Here is a 15,754-nt window from a genome sequence, read left to right as displayed (position 1 = left end):
TTGGAGCCCGCTAAATTAAAAAAAATTCGCCAAACCCGCACCGCCAAATTGGCGGATTTTGGTGGGACAAGGCGGGCCAGTCCGTCGGGCCAAAGATTTTTATATTATTATTTTTTTATTAAATAAAAGAGTAATTATTATTATAAAATTAATAATTATAGAATTTTTAAACACTTTTTTTTTATTCTTCTTTTAGTTATTAATTTTATTTATTTTATTTCACAATTTTATATATTTACTCAAATTATGTGACTTATTTTTTAAAATAAAGATGGTTCTATTGACAAATATTATTTTGATCAATTTTATTGAAGTTAAATATTAAAAAAAAATAATAAAAAAATTATATTATAATTTAACTATTTTTTATTTATATTTTATTTTTTAATTATTATTTTTTGATTAATTTTAATAAATTTTATTTTTCAAATAAAAAAAAAGTCAAACAAACTAGTCCGTCAATCCGTCAATTCCACATATTAAAGCGGAACCAACTAACATTTTAACCCATCTTAATTGGCAGAAAGGGCCTAGACAGAACGGAGCGAGTTGGGACAAGGCCACTTTGCGGCTGATAAATAACGGTGACGCACTTCAGTTCCACCCACTGATCAAAAACCCTAACCTTAACCCTAGTTCACTTCATCTCTTCTGCATATTCTTATGTACTCTGAAAATCTGATAGTGTCCGCTGACAACCCTAGACCCTTCGCGTTTCAGCAACATCTGTCTTCTTCTTCGTCTACTACTACTTCGGCCAACGCGAAACCCATGAGCAATGAGATCGCACAGATGCCTCCCCCTTCCACTCTCGGTTGCAGGTTCAATGCTATGCTCAAGCTGCGCGACGACGAGCTCAGGGCCACCGCCGCTCACGTGCCCCCTCCGTCTACGGAAGAAATCGTTCAGCTGTACGAGATGCTGCTGTCAGAGCTCACGTCCAATCAGAAGCTCATTATCAACGATCTCACCTTCATCGCTGTGCACCAGAGGGAGCATGCCAGGGGCATCGCCGACGCTATCTGCGCTCGGATTCTCAAGGTCTGTCTCGGTTTCCGCGGAAAAGTTCCTCTCTTTTTCTTTTTGTTCTCGGAATTTCGTAAAAATCCCATTTTGGAGCTAGGATCGAAGATACTGCCACTGTTATATTTGGGTGAAAGTTTCAGTTTTCGTAACTTGAATGACAGAAGTTGGGTTCAAAGTCTTTCGGATTTTATTTTATTTTGTTGTTTTTGACTTTTTGTTTCTAACAATGAAAGGGGTGTGTGTGTGTGAGAGAGCGGACTTCAACTTGGGTTCAAACTCTGCTATTTCTGCTTTTAGGTCTAATCTTATCTGAAAAGCAATGTCGCCCAGACATAGAGTGAACAAATGGGTTATCCTCAACTTGTACTATATTATGTGTATTATCATCATTCAACTAAAACAATTAGTTGCTAATGGTCATTCAAAGAACAGGAATTAGTGCAATCTAACTGATTAGAAAAGGGAAGATTAGGTGAAAGTATGCAAACACGTTTGAGTACTTTAATTCCTTTCAGGAAACTCTAAGGGGGCGTGCAAATTGAATCTGGCTTCGTATCTAAAGGAAGTTGTTACTTTACTTTTACTGAATTGAAGTCTTGCTATAACTTGCCAAAGAAAGGTCCATTATCGGGTATTTGATTATATATAGGCTTAGGAACACTTTCTCAGATTCCTTTTCACAAATACAACAGATCAGAAGAAATGATATACCTAAATTCTATATTGTTAATGATGGACTACAGCTATGTAATTTGTGACTAAGTGGTAGAGAGTTAGTTTGGGGTTGATTTTTAGAACCTCTGTTGAATTATACGCCTTATTATGCCACTTGTTGAATCTCCTTTGTGCAGGTGCCTGCAGAGCAAAAGCTTCCTTCACTCTATCTCTTGGACAGTATAGTGAAGAACTTTGGAGAGGAATATGTTGGATACTTTGCATTACGCCTGCCCGAAGTAGGTCAATTAGATTCACATTATTGTTTTACTTTGTATCATTTTGTTCTGTTCACTGAAACTTCTCGTTCTGTTCTGTCTCCAGGTTTTCTGTGAGGCATACAGGCAGGTTCAGCCTTATTTGCACCCTGCTATGCGCCATCTCTTTGGCACCTGGTCAGAAGTCTTTCCACCGTCTGCCTTACGCAAGATTGAAGCTGAGTTGCAACTTTCTCAAGTAGTTAATAATAGTCAATCGTCCAACATGAATCCCCTCAGAGCATCTGAATCTCCTAGTCCAAGTCATGGCATACATGTAAATCCAAAGTACCTGCAGCAGTTGGAGCGCTCAACTGTGGATAGTGTAAGCTCTTCATTGGCATCTCTGTCTTTCATACAAAAAATGTCCAGGGGCTAGTCTGACACTTGTTTTTATCAGCTTATTCCCCAAGGTTGTAATTTTTATAGAGCTGTTTTTTGTACACACGTTACCCCAACCAGAGTAAATTTTTGTGACAAATATCTTGTTTCATCTCAGATGTTAGGATCTTTCTCTACCCGTTCTCCTCTCCTCTCCTCTCTCTCTCTCTCTCTCTCTCTCTCTCTCTCTCTCTCTCTCACACACACACACACACACACACACACACACACACACACACACATGGGCGGGTTCCGGACTGGTGTGGCTGTAGTTGTCGCCCTGTGCTTAGGTGGTTAGCGACTGAGACACATCCTAACAAGCCCTTCTTTAGTTGCCCCAACTATAATGTGAGCGAAGGTAACTGATTTGTAATCTAATGCTTTTTTTTGTTGTGATATTAATTTGAGGAGGGTTGTTTGCAGACAAGTGGGAAAAAATGGTGTGGCTTATTCGTCGGGGATGATTGTGTGCAAGAGGAGCTGCTTGAAAAAGCTGTTCCAGGAGATGATGATGGTGAAAGGAAAATGAACTTTGCATGGCGGGTGGACAAGATGGAAGCAGACATTAGAAATCTGAAATTCATGACTCAAGTTCTTGGGTTTGGGTTGTTGGTAGTTGTAGTTTTTGTAGGAATGGTGCTCTTAAAGCGTTGAGAACATGGCAATGTAAGAGAGTACCTAATTTAATGAATGAAAGTTTTTTGGGGTAACATCACAAGGTTCTGTTATTGATGTTAGTTTTCTATAATATAATATCCTGTTAGATGAACAAACAGCACATGTTAATAATTAATAGAAAGGCTGATTCAAACCATCCATAGTATTACTTAATCTAAATCAAAATATGACAAAGCATTAATAGTTTTTACACATTGAAGCCATAAGTATTTGGCCATAGCAAGTAATATGGCATACTTGACTAAAATTAACAAAATGAACTATACTTTAGACTGAGCACAGTCACAATTTTTTTTTACAAAAGATGAACAATTCGCATAAGTAATGTCCTGGTATTAAGTTTCACTTCTTTCGTGGGTGCTTAAATCCAGGAGTCGATACAAACTTTAGAAAATTTGTGAATCGTGAGATTGTGGTTGAACTTGCATCCTTCATTGGATCCAGTGCTGTAGTGGGGGTTGGCGATGGAGATCTTCTAGTAGGTAATTTTGTAGGTCTTGTGGCTAGTTCAGCATTTAGTTTAGTGAACTACACAATACACGAACAACAAATGAAAACCCAAACTCATTAGCCACTAAACCTTTTTCAGAGTTAATAGTGAAGAATTAATAAAAAAGTATATTAAAGAATTAATGTTAAACCTTTTAAGAATCTTCTGGTTTAGAACAACTTGGCTGTGATAGTTCAATCTCTGAAACTTGACCAATTGGAGCATCATTTGCTGCAATCGGAATATTGTTTATAGCAGTAGCAGTAGCTGTACCTGTAGTAATTGCAGTTGCAGTGGCCTGGGCAGTAGCATTGGCAGTAGGTGTGGATGAAGTAGCAGTTGCAGTGGCATGGGGAGTAGCATTCTTAGGATCTTTAGCAGCCTCCACAGCCTTTGCAGCAGCAGCAACATCAAATGCCTTCTTCTTTTCACACCCTCTCTTGGTATGACCCTTTTGCAAACAATACATGCAGGTGAATTGTCGAACTTGTTTTTTCATGGTTGCACCTGGCTTAGCTTTCTTGCTAAAACTTGTGCCTTCGTCAGAGTCCTTCCTCCTCTTTGTTTGAAGGTTGCCTGACTTCCTCTTGATTGGTGGTGCCATTGGCCTGTTATACTGACTTTGTTCCCAGAAGGCTTGGCCAGGTAGAGGATTAATGTGATACTTGTATGTTTCTTTATAAGACTCCATGGTTATCAATTTGTGGCAGAAGTCTTTAGGGTGCTTGTTTACTCGAGCCAGTGCAACACAAGCATGAATGCATGGAATCCCTACAAATAATCATTTATAGGCAGCTCAAATTACAAACAATCATTTATAAGACAACATTAATTGTTGAAGAAAAAAAAATTGGTTGGGAAATAGAACCTGTCAACATCCAAAACTGGCAGGTACATAATCTTTTTCCAAGTCAACCGCATGGTTGGTAGGACGCCCATGAACCTCAAACTTCTCGCAGCCAGTATCTCCAGCCCATATAGCATGCCAATTCCTGGACTCCTTCCTAACCTTTTCTAGCATACTTTTGATTACCGGTGGTAACAACCCCAAGTGACTGTCCAACTTGACCTTGTTCTTAGCCATAGTCCTCATGACGAACATCCTCACCTCTTCTAGAAGGGTAACTATTAGCTTTCCCCTTACTTCCTTGATTTTTGAATTGAATACCTCACAAGCGTTGTTGCAAATTGAGTCTAGTTTGGGGTTGTGTCTGAACTGTGACCTTGTCCATGCCTCTCTAGACCACTTGTCAAGATACGCCCATGCATCCTCGTTCATCCTCTTGATCCTATCCATGTATTCCTGAATCACAAGAATTGAGAGAGATGAACATTGTGCATACAACAAATATTGACTAACTTAAAGTAAAAAGAGACCACTGTCCTTACATACCTTAAACTCTTTAAAGGTAGTTTCTCGTGCGCACTCCCATAATAGTCCCCTTAGCTCCAAGTCCTTCTACTGCTTGTTAAAATTTTGCCACAAATGCCACACACAGAAACATTGACCCACATCAGGTATCACCGCTGTCATGGCAGACAGTAATCCCTAAAGGCAGCAAATATCATGTTACAGAAACACATACAACAGCAATAACAACTTTTCATGGTAAATCCTTACTCTATCACTCGTTCACCATAATAGCCCCTAACTTTAATCATCATTCACCAAAATAATCCCTAACTTGTTCAGTCGTTCACCATAATATAGTCCTTAACTACCGTTCTCGTTCACCATAACAGTCCCTAAATTGAACCATTCAGACTCTATCTAAGTTAAACAAGTAAGCAAGTATAACAAATATAGTAATTAAACAAACAAGAACACAGTTTACAATCATCAATCACAGAATTTGTCTACACTTTATGTACTACTAAGGTGTAAACCAATTGAACACAGTTTACTCCATTCAGTTTAATATGAGATCATAAAGGTGATGCTAGATGAGTACCTTTTACATATCAGAGATGAAGTTCCACCTATGAGTCTTATAGTCTCCATGGTCTTCATGTAGCAACTCTAGAAACCACTTCCAATTCTCAAAGTTCTCCACTTCTACAATTGTCCACGCAATAACATATATATGGTGATTAGCATCTTGTCCAACAGCAGATAGGATTTTTCCCCCGAATACAGTTTTCAAAAAGGCCCCATTAAGTCCAATTAATGGACAAAAACCAGCCCTGAAACCAGATTTGCATCCACTCAAACAAATGTACATCCTCTCAAAGATGACGTCATCACTAGGTTGTGGTTTTGTGTAAATCTGAACTGTCGATCCCAGGTTGGTCTTCAACAGAGTTTCACCATAGTCCTTCAACATGGCATATTGCTCCTTTGTATCCCCATAAACTACATTCCTAGCATCACACAATGCCTGTGATATTGAATTCCTATTGAGCGACAAATCGTATTTCGTCTTGAAAAAAGTTGTAGCCTCACAGTTCCTGAAATCGGGATATTTCCTTAGCTTTTTCACCAACTTACCTACTACCCAGTTTCTATTTGCTGCCCTGTTCCTATCCTCTATTGGACAGGTGTGATCATTCAAGAATGTCTTCACTTGTCAGCAACTGTCTCCGTGGTCCCTCGAGGCGTATACGAACCATTTGCAATCCTTCACCTTACATACTGCCCTTACCCTTTTGCTGTCCTTCTTCCTGAACTTCATCCATCTCCCTTCTTTTATAGTAAACTCCCCCACTGCCTATTTGAACTCCCACTTAGTGTTGAATTTCATGCCTACTTCCAAATGCAATTCCCCAAACCTAGCACCGTGCCTAAACATCGGAAATACATCATCCGAACTTTCTTTTCCACCCAGCTCATCCTTTGAATTTGGTGGGGTTTTCATCTCCAAAGAGTGCCATGAATGGGCACCATCCAATTCTGAACCCGGATTAAAAGCGTCATAATTATCAGCCTGCCCCCCCAACAAATCCTATGTCCACATCTTTATCAGAAACGTCCTGCACAAATGCATCATCATCAACGCAAACCTTGGCCTTCCCTTTTTCCTTTCTACTCTCTGGCTAGACCTTCTTTCTTGCACTGGGTTTTCTAACTTTCTTCTCGGACAAAGGAATGTTGTCTTCAATGCCCGATTTACCTGAACTATCTTCCGGATCTTGTGGATTATATGCCTTGTCCTCAGCACTCTCATAGCTGTCATGAGAATCTGAGTCAGAGGATAGAATAACATGGTCACCTCCATCTCCCTTTGCTTTGGAAAAACCTTTCCTTGTAGCCTTGGGGGTGGAAGACCTCTGACAATATCTCCTAGAACTGGAGACTTTGTTTTGTGTGAGTATGGGTTTGGGTTTGGGAACTGTCTTGGGCTTAGGCTTAGACTTAGGCTTAGGCTTGGACTCCATTTTCGAATTCATATTGATCTTCTTTGGTACTACATCTTTATCTTGGGGCTTATATGTTACTATGCTCAAACTCATTGGAGGTTCCTCTCGGTAGTAGTTTTCGGAAGGGGGTTTATCACATTCCTAGCATTCGACTTTGCTTGCTCTCCAAGATCCCTCACCTGGTCATCAATGTGCACAATAACATCCTGCCCTTGTAGTATCTAGGGTTCTGAAATACTATGTTTAATGTAGACATCAACTACACCATTGTTCTTTCTACTCTGAGAACACATCTCCCTCAACTCGTTATCAGAGTTTAAATGTCTCAAACCCACTTCCAGGCTCATTCCTAGCACCTACCACCAAACTTCCTTCATTTTCTCATAGCCTAACTCTTTGAAGTAATTTATTAGGTAGAATGTATCCAACATGTCTACATCAAGCTCACCCAAACAGTGCTTATTGTGAGGATAATATGTCCATCTCCCATCCTTATCCTTCTCAAAATTTTTTCCATGATGAAACATTATATCTAACACTTCGGCGTCCATCTGCAACATAACAGAAGAAAAAATAAATTTAACACACATGCAACACAAAAACAATAAATAACAACCAAATTATGCACCATTAGAGATTGCCCCTGTTCTATTGAAAAGAAACAGAGCATCCAGCAGCGAACATATCAACAAGAAAAACCCTAACACCATATGGATTCCAACAAAATTTGAATGCATCATATAAGAGTAACTTAAACAATTGCCCGTCCGAAGAATGAAAAATGATCCAAAATTTTTTTTAAAAAATTAACTGACCTTGAAGCTAGATTAAACGGTTTCTCACTCTTTGCTTCAATGGCTTCGCACGGACCTTCTACCAAGTTTAGTGCAACAACAGTAAGAAAGCAGCGAGCAAGCAGCAGTGCCCTAGGCTATCGCCACTGTCTCTAGTTATGGAGGAGGAAAACAAGCGTTGAGTGAGATGAGAAAGTATGAAAAAGACGTAACGAATGACAAACTCTTTACCCAAGCAATCATTACATTCCCTGGGATCAAAGCGGTGACGTTTAGGCTTTAAAACGTTTCACCCATGAAACGACATCGTTTCGTAGGTCCTAGGTGGCAGTGGCTGTGCCACATAAGCAAGTCCGTCACTGAGTCACACCGGAATTCCAGTGAAGAACTATTATATAGCCCGGAGCGCAATCTCGAGGATATGAATAGTGCAATTAGAATATAAGAGGCTAAATTGGTGCACGAGTCAAATCTGAAAGAACACTATGAAAATTTAGGAGGAGTTTGATTGGAAAGATATGACTCCAAGCGAAACATGTGCAATAATTAATTTATAACATGATAAGGGATAAGCATATTCATATTCGTATATACCTAAATAATTGTTATTTGTTAATGTATAAGCAACAAAACCAACAATTCAACCCCGCATAAAAAAAATTTATATGTGAACAAATCAAATCCAATTAAAAATCCATTTTAATTTTTTATGCGTCATTTCATAAGGTTTCACTTTCATATTATCAATCTTAATTCTCATACATAATAATATGAAATTGTTTCTTCTAAAGATTTATCATTTTATCGGTCTGGAAAATGAACAATGATATATTGAAATAGTTTGGTATAGATAATATACTTAAGCTGAATTTAAAAATTAAAATGGGCTAACCGAGGTTAATTCACTTGTTTAGAGAGTAAGTAACTTTTGTCTTTTTTTTTTTAGATTTGACACTCAAATTTTATAAACTTAACTAAAATACCGAGGTTAATTCACTTGGTTAGAGTAAGTAATTTTGTGTGCTTTTTCTCAGATTTTAAACTCAAATTTCATTGTGTTAAAAGACCAAACTAGAAATGTAAAAAGCTTAAGAAAATTAAGACCACAGGTAGTCACCCAAAAAAAATAAAGTAAAAAACCACTTGCAGATAAAATAGCAACTTAAAATTTCAATGATTTATGACACCTTGCAACATAAAAGAATTTAAACTTCGTCTTGTGCATGGCGATAGATTAGTCATAGCGATAAATTAGTTCTTGGCCTACCCGAATGAAAGATACGGGTAAAAAACCAAAACAAATTCTATATAACCAAAACAACAGAAAAGAGAAGACACTTGATGCCCATATACCTTTTATAAACATGTGTATAAGTGCAGCAGATTACCCTGGATAACATATTAACATAAACTACTGCTGCTTCTAGCGGTTTTGTTACGACCCAAAATGAGCCATGACCGGCGCTCAGGAAGATAAACCCTAACAAGTCTAACCGACTCAAATATAAGTTGAATAAGAAAGTTACAAATATTTTAAATAAATTTATAGTTTCTAAAATAAATATTTACATATTTTAACAAAAGGTAAAATAAATAAATATGGATGGATTCTGCCTGTGACATGTAGAGCATATACATCTAGGAACTCGACAAAGAATAAGTACTCATGGCAGATCGTTACTCTTGAATAGAAAGTCTCACATAGTCAAGTATTTCTTCCTGAAAAATATTTTAAAAAAAAGGGGCGAATTTTGTAACTCAGTGACTAGACAATACATCTATAATCAACATGAGACCATATAAACATTATTATCAAAGTAATTTTAATTAGAAAATAGTAATTGATAATAATAAGTGAATCAATAAGGGAGTTCTCATATAGAAATCAAATCAAAAGTCCACACTTGGGCATCTCCACCTCTACGGGTAGCCCTTTCCTCTCGTGTGTCCATACGGAATAACAGATCCAACGTGTGACCTACACGTTAGGCTAGCAATGCCCCTGCTAGCTGAGGTCTGAGCCAGATGCATCTAGGTTAACGTCATAACCATCGTTAACTACGATTTTCTAAAACGAGCTTCCTAAACCAATTCAAAACATATAGTTTCAAATACAATAAATCTCTGATATTTCAAATATAAGGTATCAAATCAAATCGAATCAGATAATAATTTTTCATTAGAAATGTTTCAAATCATATTTTTCAATCATAAGAACATATTTTACCGTTTCAAAGTAATTGAGTGCCAACAAATACTTCAATGCTTGAAAGGTATATATTCGAGTAAAATCAAATATTCTAAAATAATATAAAGCTTACCAAACATATATATAGTCTCATGTAAAATTTATAAGGTATATATGAAGTTCATAAAAATAATTATTCAACTATAATAAATTAATTATTGTAATCAAATCAAACTTCTTCAATAACAGTTTTATAAATATAATTAAAAACTCAGAATAACATATACCAAAAGGTTATCGGTTAGAAATATAAAGCCTATTCACAACTTGGTCCCAAGAGACCAAACTCAGAACACCAAACTAAAGGGTACGAAAGAGCACAAAATTTGGACTAGAGCAGCTGCAGCTCCAATAGGCAAGTAGAACAGTGAACAGGGGCACAACAAAACAGAAGCGACGATGGCTAAAAGCAGAGCAACGACGACAACATCAGCAACTGTGGTAAAACAGTAGCAGAAACAAAACTGAACAAGCAACCACTAACTAGGTTAAAATGGTGGTGAAATAGAATTGACAGATGTGCGAAATGCTTCCTACAACATTTTCAAAGGGCAAGGGTAGTGGCAAAAGGCTCCAGTGGAAGAAGAATGGAGGATAGAGCACAGCCGGAGGCAACACAGCAGCTCAGCGATGAGCTCCTTCAGTGACGACGACAACCACCGTGACAGCCCCAACAGCGACGACAACCACCGTGACAGCCCCAACAGCGACGACAGCAGCACTGCTCTCTCTCTCTCTCTCTCTCTCTCTCTCTCTCTCTCTCTCTCTCTCTCTCTCTCTACCACTACTCTGGCCCCTCTCAAGCATGGTGAGGGTGGTGGCAGTGACTCCCATAGGCGCTGCCTTTCTTTTCCCCTCTTCTCTTCTTCATTCCTCCATCACTACCCCTCTCCTTTCTCTTTCTCTCTTTTTGTTTTGTCTTCTGTCCGTGGGATGGGGGTGTATATGATAGAGTGAGTGCTAGTGGGTTTAATTTGGAAATTAGAGTTAGGTTTTGGTAAAAGATATAAGGGTAGTATAGAAATTTTAATAAAATTGGAGGGTTAGATAGTAATAAAAGAAATCTAATGTAAAATGTTTTAAAAAAAATTCAGGACGTTACATTCTACCCTCTTATAAAAATTTTCGCCCTCAAAAATTGATATAGTATGCAAAATGTTATGTGGTTTTAACACTTTACCAAACATGAGAAAGAAGTATAATGGAATGAAAACGTTACAAATAGGTTTGTGTTAAAACGATGCGGTTGACATTTATCTACTCTCGTTCCCTTGACGACTCAGATATACATAGCACTTTTTACTTTTTTCATCATTCCCAAAGTACATCCGAATTTTAAACATCAGGACTAACCTTTCAACTTGTACTAAAATCTCCTTAATTTCCTCCTCATAACACTCCTACTTCATAATCTTCTTATGACATCGCACCCCTACAAGTTTTACCTTCTGAGTCCATGAGCTGTGTCCTAGAAACTAACGTATCGCTTGCTATATCTAGAAATCGCACGTGACACTGAAACAAGCTCAAGTTTACTCAAAAGGATACAAAACTTATGAAGAGAAAAGCAAACATCATAGATGGTGTTCGCAAGATCTTGGAAGGATGTATAAGATCACAATTAAGCTGTACAAAAACAATGAAGTGTGCCAGAAAGAGTGTCAATCGCATCCTAATAAGAAAACCTGAATCAAGGAACTTTGATAGAAGCAATAAAAGAAGGATGGAGTATTATATCGGAACAAGTTCAAGCGAAATAAAAAGAGTACATAGCTCACAAGAGATAACCACTAAAGTCGATGTCAACGTTCACGAAGGTTTAAGAGAATGATTAGGAACACAATCAAGTAGGATATCCATCAACAATGGATACAACTAAGAGAGAATCATTTCCAATCTCAAAGGAAAAGATATAAGACGAACATTTCAAAAGAAATAATAAAAGTATAAATGCTATCACGTCAAACAAATTCAAGTTGAAATAAAAGGTGCAGAGTTTATGAATTGAATATTAATAAGGGTTAAGGGCAAAGTTTTTTTTTATTTCCTCAAGAACCTTAGAGGATACCTAGATGCACAATCAAGCAAGGAGTAACAAAGAAAGCAAAGTAAAACAACATAAATTAAAAATACGACAACACAATTTAGAATAGCCAACTTGACAGTCATAAAAATTAAAAACAGCAACTGTCACAAAAATCAATATGCTTCCTTTCCTATTCTATAGAAACATTCAACTAAGTGCCTTTTAGATTATCATCACGACTTTGGATATTAAGTAACTATGTCATTATAAAATTTAATATCTCATGACTTTAAATAGTAGATAAGTTATGTAAAGCATGACAAGAATTATAATTGATCTCCTTGTCGTCCTTTATGCCAAAATTTACATATACATTTAACTCATTCTTGTCATCGTTGTAAAATAAAGTTAAATGATTTCCTACAATCATACAAGACTTAGTATGAAGTTACAAATTAAATTCGCATATAAAATAATAATAATAGAACTAAAACTTGAAGTACTGGTAATTAACACACTAAGATCAATTATAATAACAACTTTTTTATTTTTATTTTTATTTTTATTTTAACATAATCCAAGCACATAGCAAAAGAATTTTAGAAAAATGGTATGGGATCATATTTCTTGTAAAGATAAAATACTAAAAAGAAAATTCACCTTTATAAATAGTTAATTGAACTTAAAGCTCGTGAACTAAGGACAAACTCATATATATATCATAAGAATAAAAAACTTTTATAATATCATAAGAATAAAAAACTTTTTTTTTAATACACAAAGTCTTTCACAAATTTTCAACTCGGAAGTGAGGTTAGGAAACACAAAATAACAACTAAATACAAATCAAGAAACCCAAAAGTCCAATCACAAAAGAAATTGACTTGCTTGTTACTTAAAAAATCTCAATGATCTCTATTAATATGTCATATAACCACATTTTGGGTTCAAACATACTAAGAATCCACTTATCACTCTTTTCTTCATATGCATTGTTCTGAGTTTTCATATATACGAATTGTAGGCTTGTAGCTTTCTAGGGAACACTTATGTCACGGCCATGGACACACTCTAACGCTACCGTATCAGCACTCAGACTTACTCAACCTTTTGAGCTAAGGCCAAGTCAGCCTAACCCTTAATACTTAGCAAGAAAGCTAAGAACACAAGAGAAAGAAAGTTTTGGTGGAAAGAACACTTTATTACTCAAGTGCTTATTACAAATGACTCACACACCCAAACTCTAACTCTCACCCCTATTTATAACCATCCACCTCCTTAATGGATGGTTATGATTAAATCTAATTAACAGTCCAGATTGATCATCTAGAACCTTCACTACACATATCTATCCTACCACATTCCTCTAAATATTTCTAGATTATTCCATATTACTATTCATACTTTTATATACATGCATACTCTTCTAAATTATCTATGACCTTCCAGAGTCTTCTAGAACCTTCTAGGATATTCCAGAACTTTCTAGGACATTCTAGAATGTTTCAAAACTATCTAAAGCGTTCTCAAACACTCTAAAAAACTATACACACACACACACCGTTAAATCTAACCTTCTAAAATTTACCGTGACATTCTCTCCCACCTAATGCGTAGACGTCCTCGTCCGTTCTGTTCACGATAGCGCTCTAGGTGTTCTTAGAATTGCCATAGGCCTTCACGAGCTTCCCAGCTAGCTTTGGTTATCGGGAGTCCTTTCCACTTGATCAAATATTAGATACTTGGTGGTACTCCTCTTCGTCGCACGACGCGATTAGCTAAGATCTCTTCGATTTCTTTATCAATGGATCTAATCACCACAGGTGGAGCATGACTCGAGTCACCTCTACTCAGTTTATCTTGGTCTTCATGATATGATTTAAGCATGCTCACATGGAAGACGAGATGAATCTTCATAAAGGGAGGGAGTTGTACTTTGTAAGCAACCTCCCCAACACGTCCAAGATCTCAGATGGCCCTTCATATTTGTGGATTAAGCCCTTATAAACCTTGCGAAAGGCTTTGAATTATTGTGAAACAAGTTTAGTCATTACCTTATCTCCCACTTGATAGCTTGCAGACCTCCCCTTCTTATTTGTCAATTTCTTCATTCTCTTTATAGCTTTGTCGAGGTAAGAACGAGTGACATCTTATTTAGGGCTTAATTTCTTCTGAGTTTGGAAATAACTTGTAGCCACATTGTCTGTCTTGATGATGAAGTGTGAACCAAGCAAGTAGTGGAGCCAAATTCTCAAATAATGCACCACCGCGGTCATCTCCGTCTCTTGGATAGTATATCATCTATCTGTAACATTCAACTTGCGACTCTCAAAGGCAATAGGATGCCTTCTTGCATCACAACCCCTCCAATAGTGTAGTCAAAAGCATCAGTGTGGACTTTAAACACCTTTGAATAGTCAAACAGTGCTAGTACTGGTCCTTTTGTGATAGCAACCTTCAACTTATCAAAGGCCTTTTGACACTACTTTGACCATTTTCAAGAGTGATTCTTCTTGAGAAGATCAGTTAATGATGCAGCCTTGGCAGAGTATCCCTTGATAAACCTCCGATAGTAATTAGCCAACCTAAGGAATGACCTCAATTCAGATACCTTGTTTGGCAGCTCCCATTCTTTGATAGCCTTTACCTATTCTTCATCCATGCAGAGAGTTCCATCTTTAATGATATGTCCCAAGAAGTGAACTTCGTCCGATGCAAAAGAACATTTTTCCTTCTTCATATATAGCTTATTCTCTTGCAAGATCTTGAACACAGTTTGTAAGTGTTCTACATGTTCTTCCAAGGTATTGCTATAGACAACAATGTAATCCAGGTAGACCACTACAAATCGATCAAGGTAAGGTCGAAAGATCTCATTCATCAAGGTACAGAAGGTTGCAGGAGCATTGGTCAAGCCAAAAGGCATCACCAACCACTCATACGATCCATACCTCGTGACACACGTGGTCTTAGGTTCATCACCATCATCAATCCTCACTTGGTGATATCCTGACCTCAAATCTAGTTTTGAAAACCACTTAGATCTACCAAGTTAATCAAACAAATCGGCAATCAAAGGAACATGATATTTGTTCTTGATGGTTACCTTGTTAAATGCTTGATAGTCGATGTATAGCTTCAACGAACCATCATGCTTCTTTTGGAATAATACTGGTTCCCCATAAGGTGCCTTCGACGGATGGATGAATCCAGCACCGAGCAAATCCTTGAGTTGCTTCTTCAACTCCTCAAGTTCTGGCGGTGCCATCCTATAAGGTGCTGAGGCAGGCGGCTTTATTCTTGACTCTAATTCAATCTTGTGGTCCACCTTCCTCCTAGGTGGTAGTTGTTTTGGCAACTCGAGAGGCACCACATCCTTATTTTCTTCAAGGACTTCCTTGATTTCAGGAGGAATTTCTTCTCTTTCAGATGTTGACTCCTCTTGTAATATAGTCAAATATGTAATCTCTCCCTTCTTGAACCCTTTCTTGAGTTGCATAACAGAAAGCATTGGTAGTCTTCCAGCTTTAGAGATTGTAGGGACCATGCATGCAGACCATTTCTCCGTGACACATACTATGTCGTAGTATGGCATAGGCATTATATTTTCCTTCCTTTTTAAATCGAGCTCGATGAGTATTTTAAAATCATCCATGTGTGCTACTGAGAAATCCACAAAGCCCTTCCAAGAACCAAGAGTCATCTCAACCCCTTTTGGTACTCCCTTAAGGGGTTCAACTTTGGTATTCACGGGTTTGAACCTGCCATTCTTTTCGATGATCT

The 15,754-nt window shown here is 37.4% G+C and overlaps 1 protein-coding gene across 1 annotated transcript; it reads left to right on the top strand.

Moving 5' to 3' along the window:
- Window positions 1–530: 530 nt before the first annotated feature.
- Window positions 531–3,192, top strand: LOC130948040 (polyadenylation and cleavage factor homolog 4-like). The gene is made up of 4 exons (XM_057876748.1): window positions 531–1,041; window positions 1,878–1,979; window positions 2,065–2,322; window positions 2,802–3,192. Exons 1-4 carry the CDS (start codon window positions 664–666, stop codon window positions 3,030–3,032), a joined length of 969 nt encoding a protein of 322 aa, XP_057732731.1. The 5' UTR covers window positions 531–663; the 3' UTR covers window positions 3,033–3,192.
- The last annotated feature ends 12,562 nt before the right edge of the window (window positions 3,193–15,754 follow it).

The sequence above is a fragment of the Arachis stenosperma genome, chromosome 9, assembly GCF_014773155.1.
Source record: "Arachis stenosperma cultivar V10309 chromosome 9, arast.V10309.gnm1.PFL2, whole genome shotgun sequence".
Lineage (NCBI taxonomy): Eukaryota > Viridiplantae > Streptophyta > Magnoliopsida > Fabales > Fabaceae > Arachis > Arachis stenosperma.
The sequence above is the reverse complement of the archived record's forward strand: the minus strand, read 5'-3'. Positions and strand labels throughout refer to the sequence as shown.